The sequence below is a fragment of the Cnephaeus nilssonii genome (genome assembly GCF_951640355.1).
Source record: "Cnephaeus nilssonii genome assembly, chromosome: 5".
NCBI classification, from domain to species: Eukaryota; Metazoa; Chordata; class Mammalia; order Chiroptera; family Vespertilionidae; genus Cnephaeus; species Cnephaeus nilssonii.
The window spans coordinates 81,992,324-82,011,932 of NC_137076.1; the positions used below are offsets into that span (position 1 = coordinate 81,992,324).

At 45.2% G+C, this 19,609-nt stretch overlaps 1 protein-coding gene and 1 long non-coding RNA gene across 2 annotated transcripts in view; both read left to right on the forward strand.

Annotated features, from left to right (window-relative positions):
* The window catches only part of LOC307098947, a 59,445-nt gene extending 45,983 nt beyond the window's left edge, over positions 1 to 13,462 (forward strand). The window contains exon 4 of the long non-coding RNA XR_013813487.1: positions 10,611 to 13,462. This is a non-coding gene — a long non-coding RNA (uncharacterized lncRNA). The remainder of the gene's footprint in view (positions 1 to 10,610) is intronic.
* Positions 13,463 to 17,528: 4,066 nt separating this feature from the next.
* Positions 17,529 to 19,609, forward strand: part of NDFIP1 (Nedd4 family interacting protein 1) — a 42,349-nt gene continuing 40,268 nt past the window's right edge. The window contains exon 1 of the mRNA XM_079770133.1: positions 17,529 to 17,788. Within this exon, the coding sequence (XP_079626259.1) occupies positions 17,726 to 17,788 (63 nt within the window). The 5' untranslated portion in view covers positions 17,529 to 17,725. The remainder of the gene's footprint in view (positions 17,789 to 19,609) is intronic.

Sequence of the window (19,609 nt, forward strand, 5' to 3'; positions counted from 1 at the left end):
GAATCTGAGTAATTCATACTTGAAACATGCTTTTCTTTATCACCCCAGGTCAAAACAGGAATAAATTTTCCAGGAAGTTTATAAAGCTTAAGCTTCAGAGCCTCCCTCTTGCAAAGTCCCCTCCCAGAACTTCATTTTGTATTTGTACTTTTGTATTATTTTTCTTAAAGAGTGTCCTCCAAATTGTATACGTTTCAGGCCACATGAAATGTGGATTTGCCCTGCATATGCATTTCTTTCTGTGGTTGCAAATGCAAATGCAAACCTTTGGTGGTTTCTGGAAGACTGTTCCTCCATAACACCAAACTCATTCCTACCTCAGGGCTTTTGACCAGCCTCCCTCTGCCTGCAATGTTCTTTCCACAGACCTTTCTAGAGTTGGCTTCTTCTTATAGATCAGGTCTTACCTTCAATGTCACCACCTCCAAGAGGCCTTCCCTAAATATGCTGCCCAAGGAGCTCTAGAGTCTCCATCACACCATTCTCCTTTATGTTCATGAGAATTTCTTATTAATTCATCTATTTGCTTATTGTTCATCATCTCCTGCTCTTTCTAAAATGAAAGTAAAAGGACAACAGGAGGGTGGGGGAATCCGTGGGGAGGGGTGGGGGAGGGGAATGGGGGGATGAGGACAAATATGTGACACCTTAATCAATAAAGAAATTAAAAAATAATAATAATAAAATAAAATAAAATGAAAGTACCATAAGAGCATGAACACTATCTTGTTCATTGCTGTATTTCCAGCATCTAGAACAGTATTGTAGCCATTCAAAAAACATTTGTTAGGATTATATCTATTTACAAAATATTTATAACATGTTTCTTGTGTGCCAGGCATGATTTGAAGAACTTTACAGATGAATGAAGTATCTAACTTTCTATCACAGTCCATGCTCTGTGACAGATTTTCAATTCCTAATCCCTCTTATTAGGAAGAAGATTGGATCTCATCAACAGATATATACTAAGGTATATCTATGTTCCAGGCACAAGCCATTTTTTCTTGATAGGTTTTCATAGTAATAACATCTACCATTGATTGAGCACTTATTGTGTGTGATTTTCTTTATATGCATTACTTGATTTTGAAAATGACTTTGTTTTTTGTAAAAAATATTTATAATCATATTTTTACTCTCTCAAACAAATAAACTCAAGCAATATGGAAAAAAATAAAATAAAATAAAATCTCCAGAAATTCCACTCCCAGAGAAAACCAAAGTTAGCATTTTGATAAACATCTTCCTAGACATCTCTCTTTGCAGATTAACATATTAGATACGTGTTTAAATACACAGTGGGAGCATTTTATAGGCTTAGAATGGCTTGGTGACATACCTAAGGACACACAGTTAACAAGTGGTAAATGAGACTAGTTTCAATTTTACCTGAACCGATCACCCCGATTTCTTGGTGGAATTAGAACTGGACAAAGCAAAGAACTTTTCACTGGAGAATTTTTAAAAATTACCTATACTAATAAAAGGGTAATATGCTAATTAGAACGGGTTGACTGGACATCTTCCGGACGTCCCACTTCCTCCCGCAGGGGGCTGAGGCAGAGGCAGTTAGGCATGGTGGCAGGGGCTGAGGCAGAGGCAGTTAGGGGCCATCAGGCCAGCAAGGGAGCAAGCAGTTAGGGGGCGACTAGGCCGGCGCAGGGGAGCAGGCAGTTAGGGGCATGATCAGGCTGGTGTGGCGGAGCAAGCAGTTAGGGGTGCAATCAGGCAAGATCAGGCCAGCTCGGGGGAGCAAGCAAGGGGCGACCAGGCCGGCGCAGGGGAGCAAGCAGTTAGGGGCATGATCAGGCCAGTGCGGTGGAGCAAGCAGTTAGGGGACGATCAGGCCGGCAGGGGGGTGCAGTTGGGGGCGATCAGGCCGGCAGAGGGGCAAGGTAGGGGCAATCAGGCCGGCAGGCAGAGGTGGTTAGGGGCGATCAGGCAGGCAGGCAGGCAAGCGGTTAGGAGCCAGCAGTCACAGATTGTGAGAGGGATCCCAGATTGGAGAGGGTACAGGTCCAGCTGAGGGACAACCCCCCTCCCCCATGCACGAATTTTGTGCACCGGGCCTCTAGTGTGTGTGTGTGTGTGTGTGTGTGTGTGTGTGTAAAGATGGTCCTACTATTAAGGTACCTTGGTGATAAGGAAGCATAGCTGATTTAGTGAACTCAAGAGCTGTAGTTAATATACCGTTTATGATTAAAATAAAGCATTTTCAATGCTGTAAGCCTTCGGAGGTATTGTTAATCTGAGGTCTTTGTTTGAAGCAATGCTGAGCTGACATCACCCAGGGCGATACCACCTGGCCCCATCATGTGACTGAGTCTTCCCAGACTCTCAGTGTTTACCGTTTATGATCACTGCAAGTGATGTTCATTCTGGTGCATTGCAAATGACTTTTCATTCCACACCCCACCCCCAGCTCTGCAGTTGCTTTGCTTTGTACTTGTATTTGCCAGATGTTGTGGACCAAGCTGACTAATCTTTGCAACTGCAGGATTTTGAATGAATGAATGAAATAGAGGTCCCTCTTCTCTTATGGATGAATAGCATATCAACTGCCAAGATGCACACTGAAGTCTTTAAAGATGTTTTGCCATTAATAGGGTACTGGTTAAATAAATTATGACACATCCGTATGTTGGATAAATCATGTGCTGATAAAATGAATGAAGTGGGTCAAGAAAGAATGCCAAGATGTATTATTCAAGTTGTAGAACATAATGTAGAATACAATCCCTCTCCCAGTTTCTTTGTAAATTTAAAAAGAATATATGTATGTACATGCATGTGCACACATAAGTGTATAAATACATAAACATACATATGTAAATTCTAGGGGCCCAGTGCACAAATTCGTGAATGGGTGGGGTCCAGCCAGCCCAGCCCCATTCGGTGGATCAGGGTTGGGCCTGTTGGGAGGAGGAGATGTTGGGGTCTGATCAGGGCCGGGTTGGCTTGGGGGAGGGTCCATGGGTGATTGACCCCTGATTGGAGTGGGGGCCGGTTGGGGGCGGGGCTTGCCGTGGGGAAGGGCTGTGGGCAGTGGGCCAGCTGTGGGAGGTTGGCTGGCCAGCCCCACCTGCGATTGGTGCAGCGGGGGCCGATCAGGGATGGAGCTGGCTGTGGGTAGGGGCCATGGACCAATCAGGGTGGTGGGGGCTGATCAGGGGGTGGGGCCAGCTGTGGAGAGGGGCTGTGGGCAGTGGGCTGATCAGCCCTGCCCCTGAATGGGGTGGGGGGGGGCCGATTGGGAGCCAGCAGCCTGGGGGAGGGGCCATGGGTGGTTGGCCAGCTAGCTCTGCCCCTGATTGGAGTGGGGGGCTGATCAGGGGTGGAGCTGGCTGTGGGGAGGGGCCGCAGGCCAATCAGGGTGGTGGGGGCCCATCTGGGGCAGGGCTGGCCAGGGGGAGGGGCTGCAGGAGGTTGGCCGGCCCCGCCCTGTATTGGAGTGGGAGAGGCAGATCATGGGTGGGGCCAGCTGTGGGGAGGGGCCACAGGAAGTTGGCCACTGGCCCCATCCCCCAATCGGGCTGGTTCGCTGGCTGCAGTGGGTGTCATAGCGACTGGTCATTCTGGTCCTTACGGTGTTCTGGTCGCTGGCTTTATATATATATAGATAGATAGATAGATAGATATACTTTCTGGAAGGACCCATAACAAAATATTACCAATGAATAATTGTTACCTTTAGGAGGGGCGGGAACAGACGTCATCACTTATCATTGTAGATTTTAGTGTTTAAAATTTCAAAACTTTTACATGTATCTTAAAATATATATACTTAGAGGCTCCGACTCCAAAGGCACCTTGGTGATAGGAAAAGCATGGCTGCTTCTCAGCAATTGTGGTGACAATTAGAATTAATGTTATAATTGTTATCTAATATCTAATATCAATAGCAGTGAGCTAGCCAATGAGAACATGGGCCATTAAATGTTTTCTTCTGCATTTCTTCATGCTTAAAAAATGTTAAGACATTTTAAAATATATTTTAAAAAATTGCCTTTAGAGATAGAGGAAAGGAGAGGGAGAGGGAGAGAGAGAAACATCGATGTGCGAGAGAAACATGATCAGTTGCCTCCCAGTACGAGCCCTTACCGGGGATACCCGGGAATTGAACCAGCTACCTTTCAGTGCACAGGATGATGCTCAACCAACTGAGCCACACTGTCCAAGGCAAGACTTATTTTTAAAAGATGTTTTCAGAGAGATTTCCTTCCTCTTTAAAGGAAGAAAGGGCCCTCTCACCTAACAGACTTTTGATGGGAAAATTCGTAAAACCGTACTATATGTTCAGGGAACACAATCGGAGCAACAGTGTAAAACAAATCCAGTTTGGGGGACAGATTTATTTTTTTGTCTTTCAATTATTGTACTAAATCAAGCAGGACTGCCAAATAGTGCCCATTAAATTCAGTCGGTGGTGGCTGCCTAGAGTGCTGTTGAGAAGCACCCAGAGGCCTTTTCCAGGCTTAGCTGTGGCTGGTGAGCCATGGCTGCCCTGGGTGTGCAGGTTGGGAGCCCGGGGAGCAAGCTTCGTGGGGGTGGGTGTCACCAAGGGACAGGTTTTCCCCAGGGTAATTGTGACCTCCCCTGCCCCGCAGCATGCCAGCACATCACAATGTGCTCCCCACAATGTTCCCACACTCCAGAGGGGGAAACAAGCTCTAATGGGAACGCGAGAGAACAGGAAACCTGATGGTGCATGAAATTAGCAGCGAACACTGGGAGACAGCTCTGTTTGTTCTGGGACGGGGTGAAAATCACAATCATTTCATGAGAATAGGCGCTAAGACCAGAGAAAAACTGAGTGCCAACTCAACAAAAGGACCGCCACCACCCTTGCAGAGGGTGGCCTCGTCACCCCCCACCCTTGCAGAGCCTCTGTGACTAAGGGGGAGGCGGGACTAGGGCTTTGTGCTGACAGACGGATAGCAATTCATCTTCAGGGTCTCGAGGGCTTTGGGAGGTGCCAGGGTAGTGCGCCCTGAGAAGGTGGCAGCTGAACTGATGACCAGGTACATAGTACAACAGGAGCCAGCCGCTCACACTTCCACAACTGCTGCTTTCTGCGGGGGGCTGAGTCTTCCACGGGATTTTCAGGCACCTACGGATGGAGCATGTCGCCTCTGGCCAGGCATGTCTGCCAAGGCCCAGCTAACAAGGGGCAGAGGTCTTTTCCCAAAGGGGGCTTTTTGGACCTCCATGCAGTCTGTCTTCACTGGGTCCGGGGAGTGAGTACATGGCTGTGTGGTCCGGGAAGGTGTTTTCCAGCACAAAGCCCAGTGTCTGCTGCCAGCAGCCATGAACAGACTCAGTGCTTAAAATAGCAGCATTGACTGGTTGGCGTATTCTGCTTCTCCCAGAGCTGCAGTGAGAGGACACTGCGGGGCCAGGGAGCCCTGGGAGGAGGGTGAGAGGTTTACAGTGCTGCATCTGTTCACCCCCACGGCCACCTTTGGGGTTTGGTCAAGTCAATTTGATTTAGTATTTACACTCTTTGATTTTTGTTTATTGGCCCAAACTCTAAAAGTATGAAGAAATTACCCCCCTCCCCCCATATTTGGCAGATGAAGGATATGACTGAATGGGATTATTTGGTTTTCTGCTGTGGATGCTATACCCTTCTGTCCCCAAAGCACTAAAGACAATCTTCCAGCTACACCTGCCTTAGATAGAGCACAATTTGAGAATCTGCCCATCTTGTCATTAGAACCAGTGAGGATGGGGTCTGTGGGAGAGCATGAACAATGGGATAGGAGGGGGTGGGTGGGGCAATGGTTAGGCTTTTATATTTATTTAACAAATACATTACACATATAGTCTGTCCACCGCAAACAAGATCCAGTCCTTGTTCTGAGGAACTCAGAGTCTGGTGGGGGAGGTAGAAGAGAATAAATGGGGAGATAAATGGTGATAGAAGGGGCTTGACTTTGGGTGGTGAACACACAATACAATATACAGATGAAGTATTATAGAATTGTACCCTTGAAACCTATATAATTTTATTAACCAGTGTCACCCCAATACATTCAATAAAAAAAGTTTAAGAAAGAAAAAAGAACTGAGTCTAGTGGGGGAGTTGGATCTATTTAAAAACTGTTTTGCTTCTTTGATTTCCTTCATTGAACCTTGTCTGTGGCAATCCTGTTAATGGCAGGATTAAGAGGCAAAACCTATTAAATGTTTAAGCTAGTTTAAAAATGGAAATTCTAAGCCCCAAAACAAAGGGATGAAATTACCGGGATCCTATTTGCAAAGAAAAGAATTTAAAGAGTGTAATTAGAGACTCTGGTACTTCATTGTACTTAACCACCACCTCCATCATTCTCACGGATCCTCCTTTAGAGCACCCACCTACTCGTGACCTTCACTACATTGCAGTGGATATATATATATATATATATATATATATATATATATATATATATATATATATTCTTTATTGATTTCAGAGAGGAAGAGAGAAGGAGAGGGAGAGATAGAAACATCAATGATGAGAGAGAACCATTTATTGGCTTCCTCCTGCACGCCCCCCACTGGGGATCAAGCCCAAAACCCAGGCATGTGCCCTTGGCCGGAATCAAACCTGGGACCCTTCAGTCCACAGGCTGACGCTCTATCCACTGAGCCAAGCCGGCCAGGGTCACTACATTGCAGTTTTTCTAAATTTCTTTTTTCCCCAATCTTTATTGTTGAAAGTATTACATATACCATCGTTTTCCCCCCATTGACCTCTTCTAGCTCTCCCCACTCCCCATCCCAAGCCTTCACCACACTATTGTCTGTGTCCATGGGTTATGCATATATGCATACAAGGCCTTTGGTTGATCACCCACTCTGCCCTGCCTTCCCTCTGAAATTCCACAGTTCTATGCTTCTATGCCTCTGAGCCTATTTTGTTCATTTAATTAATTTCTTCATTTCTTAATTGACATTACTTCATTGTAGCATAGACTGATAGGATTAAGGCCTCCACAAATAAAATTACATTTGGCTTTAAAGAAACAAGGCTATGGACATATAAACTTTGAAATTGTCCTGAAAAGATGGCTCATAAGACTGGTATTGCAAAGTATATATGACTTTATGCAAAAGATAATTCTTTTAAAAGAAGTGTATAGTCCACATAAAACATGTACATGAATGTTCATAGCAGTGTTATTCATAATAGCCAGAAATTTGAAATGACCAAAATGTCCATCAACTGATGAATGGATAAACAAAGTGTGGTATATCCATACCATGGAATATTCAACAATAAAAAGAAATTAAGTGTAGATATACGTACTGTATTTTCCGGCGTATAAGATGACTGGGCGTATAAGACGACCCCCAACCTTTCCAGTTAAAATATAGAGTTTGGGATATACCCGCCCTATAAGATGACACCCGGCGTATAAGACGACCCCCAACTTTTGAGAAGATTTTCCTGGGTTAAAAAGTTGTCTTATACACCGGAAAATATGGTACTTTAATATGGATGAACTTTGAAAACATTACTAAGTGAAAGAAGCCAGACACAAAAGGTCATATGTTGTATGATTCTATTTATATGAAATGTCCAGAACAGGCAAATCCATAAAGACAGAAGTTGATTAGTGGTTGCCAGGGGCTGGGGGTGGGAGGGAAATAGGGAGTGACTGCTTAATGAGTGTGAGGTTTCCTTATGGGGTGGTGAAAATGTTTTAGAACTAGATAGAGGTGATGGTTGCACCACATAATGAAGTACAAACTGTCACTGAACTGTACACAATTTCAAATATGTTTTTATTGTTTTGAGAGAGAGAGGAAGGAGAGGGAGAGAAACATCAATCACTATCTCCTGCATGACTCCTGCTGGGGATACAGCCTAAAACCCGGGCATGTGCCCTGACCAGGAATGGAACCGGTGACCTCTCAGTGCATGGGACAACGCTTAATCAACTGAGCCACACCAGCCAGGACCAAATTGTACACTTTTAAATAGTTATTTTCATGTTATATGAATCTTATCTAAATTTTAAAAAAGAATGTACAAAATACATGTTAAATTATGTATGAACTTTGAAAACATCATGCTAAGTGAAAGAAGCCAGATACAAAAGGCCATGTATTGTGTGATTTCATTTGTATGAAATGTCCAGAAGAGGTACATCTATACAGACAAGAAGTAGGTTAGTGGTTGCCTAGGGTTGGAGGGGGTTGGGAGGAAATGAGAAGTGACTGTTAGTGAATATGGGGTTTCTTTTAGGAGTGATGCAAATATTCTAAATTGATTGTGGTGAAGGTTGCACATTGCAAATATACTGAAAACCACTGAATTGTACATTTTAAATCAATGAATTGTGTGGCATGAGAATTATATGCCAATAAAGTTGTTATTTTAAAAGACATGTTTAAATTTAAGCTTTTAAAAAATTGACTCACTTCAGGGGGAAATTAGGGAAGTTTCCTATTTGCAGCCTAAAGAATTCTATCTCTAGGTTTATCTAATTTGTATGTTGAGGTTTTTTGTGAATTCAGTTTTCTAGAAAGCTGGACTTCCAATAATACAAATGAGCAGAGGAGTAAAAAGCATCAGGGAGCCAGAAACAAGCACAAGTATATACAAAGATTTTTACATGATAAAGGAGACTTTTAAAATGTGTATTTAGCAAATGGTATGAGATCTACCTAGCCTTTTATTTTGTTTGTTTTAAAGCTGGACTCCTACCATATTCCTTACCCCAAAATAAATTGCAACTTGATCAAATATATTCATGTACAAAAGAAACTATAAAATTATTAGTAGAAAATATAGGCGAATGTTTTTTCTTAATCTTGGGGGTGAGGAAGAACTCCCTAAATGAAAGCCAAGTCATCATTGAAATAAGAAAGAGAAACAAATTTGACTACCTGTTTTTAAAATGCAAAATGCTTCATTACAGTAAATACTATTCTCCCTCCCTCCTCTTCCCTATTTACCAGCTCTACCCAAATTTGATTGCTCCTTCAGGATACCACTAAAATTACCCTCCCCTGGGGCATTTTTCCCAGCCACTCCAGCACATATGGCCATTTCTTCCTTTTCTGAACTGTTGAACTTGGTCAAAAATACATGGATGGAAAGAGGAGATGGATGGATTGTGTTTTACCTGTCAATTCTAGATAACTGGTAATGAGTGCTCAGGGCACTGTGTTGAGAAGGATTCTTAGGGGCCTCTGCTCTCAATGGGAGTGCTATGATCGATTATTGCTGTCTGTCCTGGGCAAGGATAGGTTATATGCATGTCCCCTGCCTTTGGGCATTAACTATTTCGAGTATTCCCCTTCACTTGACAATGCCATTATAAGTACCTAAAACCCAGGCACATCTTACAGTTCTTGTTCTTCTTAAAGATGTGCGTGTTTGTGTTGTTATTTTATTACTTTTATATTCCCTCAGAATCTGTCATGGAGCTAGGCATTAGAGTGCCCAATAAATACTGTAATAACACTATAAAATACTATAAAAAGAGTACAATGGCATTCTGAAAACAGTGCTTTCCAGAAACACCATGGTTCCCAGGAATAGAAAATATCCCAAAAGTGCCCTCTGGTTTATGGTGAAGGTCAAGAAAGGTGGCAGGGAGTCAATGCAATGGAAAGAGGCACATCTTTGCTTGTTGTATTTAAATAAAGCCTGCCTACCTTCAAGCTATAGTCACGGTGTGTGGGCTTTTATGTGGGCAGGAAACAGAGGAGTTTTTTAAACAGAGAAGGCTGCCCTAGGAGTAATAATTAAATATCTATTTACTGAAATAAATGAGTGCATGAATAAAATAAAAGAACTGAAAGCACCCCTAACATGACAAAGTGTTCCATGGAGCTCAAGCATCACATGCCCCTGGCAAGAAGCTGGCAAACTTGTCTTTGTCTTGAGAACAACTCCAGGTTAACAGTGCCAGACACACCAATCAGAAAGGATATATGCACCCCTATGTTCATAGCAGCACAATTCACCATAGCTAAGATTTGGAAACAGCCTAGGTGCCCGTCAGCAGATGACTGGATCAGAAAACTGTGGTACATCTACACAATGGAATACTATGCTGCCATAAAAAGAAGGAATTCTCATCATTTGCAGCAACCTGGATGGAATTGGAGAACATTATGTTAAGTGAAATAAGTCAGTCAATGAAAGAAAAATACCACATGATCTCACTCATTTATGGATAATAAAGAACATTATAAACTTGAACAAAAAGATAGATACAGAGGCAGTAAAGCATCAAACAGACTGTCAAATTACAGGGGGAAGGTTAGGGAGAGGTGGGGGAGATAAGAGATCAATCAAAGGACTTGTATGCATGCATATAAGCATAACCAATGGATGCAAAACTCTGGGGGGTGAGGGCATATATGGGAGTGGGGTGGGGGGGGCAATGGTAAGATATGTACACATATAATACCTTAATAAAAAAAATGAAAAAAAAAACAAAAAAAAAACACCAGTGCCAGAGACTCAATCGGGAGCTTCTCCCATGGCTGACCAAGGCTCTCTGCTCAGTTTGTGGGCTGGTTGACATTCATTTTGACTCCTTCCAGCGTCTGCACCCCATTTTAGCCGGCATGGGTACAGTCTCAGAATTTCTTTTTTGCAGTGGCCTCATCTCAGCACACAAGGAGTTACTCACGGAAAGCCCAGGCCAGGAAAACTCCCTGGGTCTCTGCGGTTGGAAAATCTGTGTTCCTCGAGGTGTCACAAGAGAAGTCATCCCTTCTGCTTGCTGCTGTTTTGAAGATGCAGAAACACATGCAGAGGCACGTGATAGTTCCTGGTATTTGCAATTTACAAAGCACTTTTACATACATTGTCCCATTTCGTTGCTCTTGAGGAGGTAAAAGACGAGGTCAGAGACCCACACCTTCTTCCTTGAAGTCGGTTGGCTTTAAAAGAGCCATTCTTGCCGAAGTTCATGAGAAAGGTTTCTTTTCTGCTGTCAAGAGGTACTCCTCTCCCTTCCCAAGAAGGAAGCCTAGTCTCCAGGTGGGAGAAAGGCCTCTCCTTAGGCAGCTGCTGGTTTGGGAAGGAAGGGCTTTGCTCCAGGAAGTGATGTCTGTGTTTTGGAAAGGAGGAGGGACTGACATTTTTAGGCTGCAAGCCTCTTCTGGGAGAGCTGGGGACAGATCTATTTGTGGATGCGTTCTCTGCCACCCACAAAAAACTCAAAAGGTAACCAAGCACCTGGTGGGTTTCCTGTGGGGAAAGTTGTAAGGGCCAGAGCGCTTCTGCGTGTTCTGAGTCACGAAGTTAGACGTCATCACCAATCTGATGCAGAGAGAGCAGGATGCCCCCCCCCACCCTTTGAATCATAGTTTGATTGCATGATGGCCGTGGACTTGGGGTTGGCACACATCCTCAAATCATAAATGACTGGACACGGATTCAGAGAACAGGAGGCCAGGATGATGGGTGCTAACCCAACATGGTAAATTGTGTGGTTCAAGGATGAAATGAAACTTGTGTTTAAGGTATCAGCTCTGCCTCTTCCTGACAATGTGAACCCCAGGCACGTGACTTAACCTCTCTGAGCTCAGTTTCCTTAGCTAGAAGGTGAAGAATCATCAAATGATTTCTAAAGCCCCTTTAGCCCTATTTTCTATGCCACACAGACACAGGCAAGACAATTAGCCTCCAAGCCACTTGTTCCCTCATCCACAGAATAGAAATAGAAATAGACTCCACTTCATGTGTTTATTGCAAGTGGTAAAAAAAGAGAGTAATTGTAAATTGCTCGGCACAGTCCCTGGCATAAGGCAAGTACTCAATACACTGAGCTATTAAAGTAGGGTTCTTGGGGCCAGTGACATCAGAGCGCCTTTGTTAGGGCCGTGAACAAGTGTGCCTTACAATTTTTATGGTAAAGAACACCAGTGGGGATTTAAGCTGGTGTTCTGGATGTTCCGCCGACTAGTATATTGACCATGATTGCTATGAAGTGATACTGGCTTAACAGGAAATGGAAAGACAGGGCAAGAGGATGTTTGATGTTTCAAGAGCCCAGATCGGCTTCCATTCAGCCACTTAGCCTATTATACCATTTAAAATTGAAATCGGAGTTTTTGTGACCTGCTTTATCGCACTCACCTTAGAAAGGCTTTGTTCCCAGGGTGCCATCCTACTTTGTACCCTCCCAGGACTCCAGGGGAGGGATCTGGCTTGTCTTCCCATGGTGGGCTTTAGATACTAAATGTGTGATGAGGGAGAGCCCCACACAGGATCAGGTTAGAGAGGAGTTCTTGAATAATTTTGACCAGGATTTTTGCTTAAAAACGTAGGTGTTATTTATTTCCCGGTCCTCGTGTAATCTTCTGTAGAACTGGAGATTCTCTCTTTGAATGTTGCCTGAGGCCTGCTCTTGGTCCCCGGGCGAGTTCCCTGAAGACCTGCAGGAAGCAGCCTTCTGCCCTCAAGCTGCTGCTGAGTTGAAGCCAACATCAGCTTCTCCAGTGGGGACCCTGGAGGGTGGCCTCTCTTCAGCGGCATAATTAGCGCACATTGTTTCTCCCCTGACACACCACCAGCAGTGCAGAGCTCCCAGCTTCACCATTTCCCTGGGGTAATTGTGTTTCCTATGATACTCCCTAAACACAGAGAGAAACTACCATCCTGGGAACTGTGAGAAACCCTTTCTTACCTCCCAAATCTGCCTGAGGGTACAAGAGTGAAGAGCTTTCCCTACTCACCTTGTTGGTTTTTTCCCAAGGCAATTAGTTATCACAATTGGTTGGTACACTGTGTCCAAAGATGAGGATCAGACAGTTGATTTCCTTGTGGACACTTAGCTGTTCCTCATTCCTTCGCCATCCACAATACCCCTAAATGTATTGAGGAATCATTCAAAGATCTTATGGGGTCACCATCTATAAGATGGCAACATACAGGGTGGGGGGTGTCATTTGCATAGATTGTAATGGGATGGCTATTCCTGGAGTGTGGCAGTGCACAATTGCACAACCAAATGTGGCAGTCAATACATGGGCAGCTGTAGCATCATTCCTGGCTGGGGAGATTCCCAAAACTTTTGGAAATGCACAGATATGTGGAAATTAAATCACACACTGCTAAATAACCAGTCAGTCAAAAAAGAAATTAGGAGGGAAATTAGAAAATACTTTGAGATGAGTGAAAATAAAGACATAGCATACCAAAACTTGTGATAGCAACTAAAATAAGTAAATAACCACCCTTAGCATTTCTTAATTTCATTTCTTAGCATTTCTTATATGAGAAACGATTTTTTAATAGTTTCAGCTTCTTGGTCACATATTCTGCTTGCCCATATTGATGCTAAATTAATATTTGTTGAATGACTGAATGGTGTTCCAGTGGCAAGAAGATAAACCAAGGAATCAGGAGTCCATGTTATCCTTATCCTCTCACACTTTTGCACATGCCATTTATGTTTTAAGATCTTTAATAAATTCTCATCCCCTTCTCTTTTATTCCTTCCCTTTCCCTTAGGCCTTCTGCATTACTTTGTGGTTTAAACTTCCTACCAATCTCTTAGCACATAAAGTTCTTTTTCCTGTTACTAAGCTAAGGGGTTGGTGGACTACTGCCTGGGTACCAAATCCAGGCCACTGCCTGTTTTTTATGATCTGAGAGTGAAGAATAGTTTTAACATTTTTAAATAATTAAAAAAATCAAAATAGTAATATTTCATGACATGTGAAAATAATAGGAAATCCAAATTTCGGTTCCCATAAATAAAGTTTTACTGGAACACAACTATGCTAATTTGTTTGGTATTGTTTATAGCTGTGCTTACAATACGATGGCAAAATGGAGTAGTTGTGACAGAGAGCTGTGGTCCACGGAGTCCAAAATATTTACTGTTTACCTCTTTATATAAAAGCTTGCTGACCCTTGTTCTGGGTTTTCGTACAAGCATAATCATGACTTGGTATGCCTTCCCTTTTTCCATCACAACAAAGCCTTTTTCTCATTCACGGCCCTTTCTCCTCAGATGGACCTGGCCCTTTTATGTCCTGTAATTCCCTCCATACCCAGAGCAGTGCTCAAGATTTGTAGTTAAACAGATCTGAGTTTGAATTGTGGTTTGACCACTCACTAGCTGAGCAGAATGGATTTGTCGTGAGACGGAGGAGGTGATGTATTACACTTTAATACTCGGGCCGAAGACCCAGGAGGTTCCACAAACGGCAGTAATCACCAGAGGACACTTCCTTTATTTGTAATGGGAAGATATTACCTTTTGCCCTTAATGAAACGAGTAGTAAGTCAGTAAAAATGGAATTCCATGGTTCAGCGGGAGGCCTGTGAAGATTAGCTGGAGACATTAAGGCCTGAAATGAGATATTAGGCCAGTGAGCCTTTGTTTAAAATTTAACAAACCCTTCTTGGTTACTCATTGAGTTCAGGGCTGCATAGGACTTAGGTGGATGTGAAAGAAGACCTCATCCACCTTGGAGGAATTTTTTCTCTAAACTAGGGGAATGAAGAAAAACAGGCGTGAGCTGTGCTCTTGTCCATAATATTTCTCTTCTCTCTCAGGATGGATGATTCAGAGTCAGCAATTCACATAAAAAGTATTGCACATGGAAATTATTACTGTTATTCTGTGGGGAAATAAGTTTATAAGTGCAGCAATCTGAAATGAATAACTTTGTGGAAACTCTCTTGACAACATCTCGAGATGAAGCCAAGGAGTGCAGTTTCTACAGCCTTGGATTATCTCCTCTGTCTGCTTGGCTTGCAGCAGGCATGCGTCCATGAGTCAGAGATTCAGAGTTTTTCCCTTTCCCTGTACAGTTTGCTTGCCAACTGGAGACCATATACAGCGGAGACTCAATTTCTCAATCCCCCAATATATCCATCCATTGAATCAACACAAATCATCTCAATTTACTTATTAAAGGCTTTGGGGGGAAATCACAGAAGGAAAAAAAAAAAAGGCTTAGTCTTTACAGTTATCACAAAGCATTTTGGTACAGGACATCAGAAAAGGAGTGATGCTCTCCCTTTCGGGAGCTTGCTGGAGCCTCCTCCTTCCCCTTCCCTCCCCTCCCCCTCTTCCCTCGAGCTGTGCTGCCTTTACCCTTCTCTCGCCTAAGCTCCGAAGGCCCTTCTTTTGCTTCTGTAACTTGTTTCCTGAACACTTAGCTGTGACTTTCTAAATAAACTTTCTCTTGTAGTATGAAAAAAGAAAAAAGAAAAGGAGAAGGAAAGGGAGATTGGAAACTGGAGATCAATTTTGTTTTTCTTTCGAGAGGAAATATTCCTGTAAGAAAGCCCAGTATTTAGAGTGTGATAAATATTTATGTCCATATGCAGGGAGTGTATAACTATTGAGAGAGAAGGTTCTAGTAGTTTAGGAAAGAAGTAGATGGGAAGGGTAACAACTTTCCCACAAAAGCCACAGAGCAGCAGACATGCATAAAGATGGCCGCTGCAGTTCCAATAGCCATATGTGGCAGCACAGACAGCTTCTCTTTTACTCCTTCTTACATGTAAGTTTAGAATATCTGAGCAAAGAAGTCTGGATTTCTACTTTCTATTGATGAGATTTTTAAAAATTTCAACTTAGTTCCCCCCCCCCCCCCCAATATATAAGACCACAAGGTAGGACATTATGTTTGGGATAATTCATTATACTGTATTACATTTAAAGTTTTCTTTTTCTGGCCCGTCCAGTGTGGCTTAGTGGTTGAGCATCAACCTATGAACCAGGAGATCACAATTCGATTCCCAGTCAGGGCACATGCTCAGGCTCGATCCCCAGTGGAAGGTGTGTAAAAGGCAGCCAATCGATGATTCTCTCTCACCATCGATGTTTCTCTCTTTTCCTCTCCCTTCCTCTCTGAAATCAATAAAAATATATATTAAAGTTTTCTTTTTCTGGATTAAAAACAACCGAAGGACAGAGTAAGGAGCGTACCATTTTAAGACTCTCAGATTGGCATGTTGCTGGAAAAGGGACAGACATGTAGGAGTTGGGATACTAGCAGAGAACTCAGAGTGAGGAAGCTGAACATCTAGAATTTTTATTGATTACAGTTGGCTCCTATGTGCAGGAACCTCAGGGTAGTTTCAAAACACAGCTAAGTTTTAAAATGTGTAATATTTTAACAAAATGTGAAAATTAGAAGCTATACCAATAATCATATTAATGCCAACCCTAAACCACCAATGTGGAAAGGAAATCAGGAAGAAATTGCAACAAGCCTCAAAGATCAAGTTTTCTTCTGTGTTGGAGATATGGGTGGAAGCAATCCCAGATGGCTGGGTGTGATAGAAAGAAACAAGACACCTCAAATGCCTGCTAGATAGGCTATATTGTGCTACATGCTACGGGAGACATCAAAATATTTAAAAGACACATACTACTCTTGTCCACAAAGTTTATAATTTATCTGCATAATAATGGTTTTAAAAGCTGGCTTAATGGGTTTCATTCCAGCTTTACCCCCTTACTAGCTCTGTGTTATTGGGTCAAATATTTAATCTCTTCCAGCATAATTTCTTCATCTTTGAAACAGTAAGAATTATCTCTTATATGACAGGTATGCCTGCCTCCTGTCAGCTCTTCCACAAGGCAGACTCTCACTTCCCTCACCACCTCTGCCCTAGGTCCTGCTACCTGGAAAGCTTGTAGCTTGGCTCACTCTGAAGTTTTTTGCCTTTCCTATCAGCTCCTCAGAGAGCTTTGGTTCAGAAAAAGATCTTATCTATATCCATGGGTGAGGCTGTTAAAATGCTTAAAGGACTGCGTAGAAATGAGGATGTTATTATCATCACCCACCCCTAAAGAGGCTTTGAGATCTAAGAAGTTTTCGAAGATTTAGGGTCAGCAAACTTTTTTTTTTTCCCTGTAAAGGGCCCAACAGCAAGTAACTTAGGCTTTGCAGGTCATACTAAACACATGGGGGCGGCCGTATTAAGTTCAAACTTACTTTACGGACACTGAAACTTGAATGTCAGATATTTTCCACAGTCACTGGACCGGATCTGGCCTCTGTCCTGCAGCTGACTGACCCCTGGCCTACGAGGATGGCAGAGGGGAAGGGAGTGCGTGGATCAGGACCGAGGTTCTGCAGCCGGATACCCGACCTCTGTCTTACGGGGCTGTGGCCGTGTGTGTGTGTGTGTGTGTGTGTGTGTGTGTGTGATGGGGGCCAGTGAGAACATGTAGGGGAGACTCACGGCTGGGCACGAGGTGCTCATCACCAGCGTGGCCAGTGGCAGCAATTCGCTTTCGGAGGACTCCAACCCGGCGCTTCCGCCTGGGAAGCGGGAGGAGAGGCGGACCCGGGCCGAGGCCGCACCCAGGACCAGGGCGGCGGCGCGAGCTGAGGTCGGGCAGGGAGGGCAGGGCCGGGAGGGGCGGGCAGGGCCGGGAGGTTCTGGCTGGCCGGCCGGGCAGGGCCGGGAGGGGCGGGCGGGCCGGGCAGGGAGGGCTGGGCAGGGCCAGGAGGTTCTGGCCGGCGGGGCAGGGCCGGCTGCGCGCGCCGGGGGCGGGATGGGGCGGGGCGGCGCGGCGTCGCCGTCCTGGTCCCGCCTCCTCCCCGGGGCCGAGCCGGAGCCTCCGCGGCGGCGCGCACAGCCCGAGGAGAGCGGTTCGCCTGGTAGCGGCGGCGGCCATCGAGACCCACCCGAGGCGCGACCCCTCGGCCTCCCGGCGCTCCCAGCCGCCGCGCCCGCGTCCCTTCCTCTCTCTCGCTCGCCCGCCCTCGTCCCTGCGCCGGCTGCGCCATGGCGTTGGCGTTGGCGGCTCTGGCTGCGGTGGAGCCGACCTGCGGCGTTGGGTACCAGCAGGTGAGCGGCGCCGCGTCCCGCCCCGGGCCCGGGACCCCGGCCCTGGCCTCGCTGCCGGCCGCGTCAGGCCTCTCCAGCCCGGCCCGTGGCCAACTGGACGCCGCGGCTTGGCAGGCCGCGCTGGGCCCGGGCGGCCGGGCGGGACCGCGCTCGGCGTCGAGGCCGCCGCGGGCCGGGCCGGGCCGGACCCTCCGCGACCTCGGGCGGGGCCCGGGCGGTGGGAGAAGCTCTGCCCGCGCCTTCCCTGCGTTTCCCTCGGCGGGCGGGTCCCCGAGTCCGAACCTGCCGCCGCCCGGAGACCTGGACCTGGAGGCCTCAGGTTTTCCCTTCCCCACCTTGGGTTTGATGTCACCGGGAAGGGGAGAAGCGAGCGTGACACGGAAAGGAAACGAGGCGGAGAGGAGATTAACATCGCCGGAGCCGCCGCCGCCCGCTCCCCGGGCGAGAGGCGATTACTCAGGGTTTCAGAGCCACCCCCCACGCCTCCGTTTTAAGACAAAAGTAAAAAACAACACCCCCTCCCCCCCCTAAAAAAAAAAACCCACAGAAAACCCGAGGCGAGAGACAAGCCTGCATTTTGCAGTAAATTTGGAAAAGGCGCTGTTCAACTTTGATGGTATCCCAAAATGTCGAGCTACGTGGAAGGCTGCAGGGCGTGTGCCTGGGTCTGTTTTAATAGCTTGGAAATGACATTTAACGAGGCTTAATAGCATAGCTGGGGAGGAAATGTATGGGGGTGATTGGATTATTATCTAGGGTATGATTTATGAATTGGGGCCCCAGGGGAGAGAGCTGTTTGTTGCACTCATCCCTCTCTGTAGCCGGGTTTCCCTGAGAAATTCAGGGGGACCTTCTGCAGGGGTTTCAGCGGCATTTAATGTCTCTCCTCCCGTGACTGGGAATCCAGCCAGGTAGCCACTGGTGTTGATTGGGACCGCAAATAACTGCTTGCGTTTTGTCGTGTTTCAAATGCTTTCCGTATAATGTGCGTAAAATGTCCATCGTGCTTCTACGAAATGAGCTGCTCTATCTGTACGTGAGAAATAAGGAAAGACAATACGATTCATACATTGGAAGTAACCCCGGTGTGGCCGGTTACTGACTTTTGTTTTTCTGTCATCCGCCCTGTGTTGTAATTTCCTCCTTCCTCCAGCCGGACTCCTGACAGGACTGGTGAAGAATTTAGCTTCTTGGTCTCACACACACGCCCAAATTGTGGCAAAGCAGTCTAGTCCTTAGACCCCTCACAGCCTGGGTTCTGGCACAGGCTTTTTTGTATGACCTTGGGCAAGGCTCTGGGTTCCTCTCCACTAACAAAATACCAATGGCAGGCGTCACCTAACTGTCACCAAGGTGTTTGCAAATCACCCGTACCCCTCCACCCCCACCCCAGTGTGATTTAATTCATTCTTTTCATCTTGCCTTGGGTAAGGTAAGCGAGCAGAATGCTGTGGCTTTTCTTTGTACTGCCATCTTCTTGAGCTATTAGGTAGTGCTCACACACTGCTAGAATACCAAAAACCTTGGTGGAGTATCAAGATTATGCATTCCTTGGTGTAGTATTTAATAGCTTTAAATACACAAAATTGAGGTATGTCAGGGAGAGCCCATCATTGTTTTGAAGAAATAAGCTTCAAAAAAGAGTGAAAAAGAAATGATCTTCTTAGAAAAATTGGAAAATATGAAAGCCAAGAAAAACAACAACCCCACAACAAAAACCTGTCACCCATAGATAACCAAAGTTAATATTTTGATGTGTATCTCTGGATTTATAGCTGTGTAAATACAAGTATAGATGCGTGTACAGATAAGGAAAGCTAA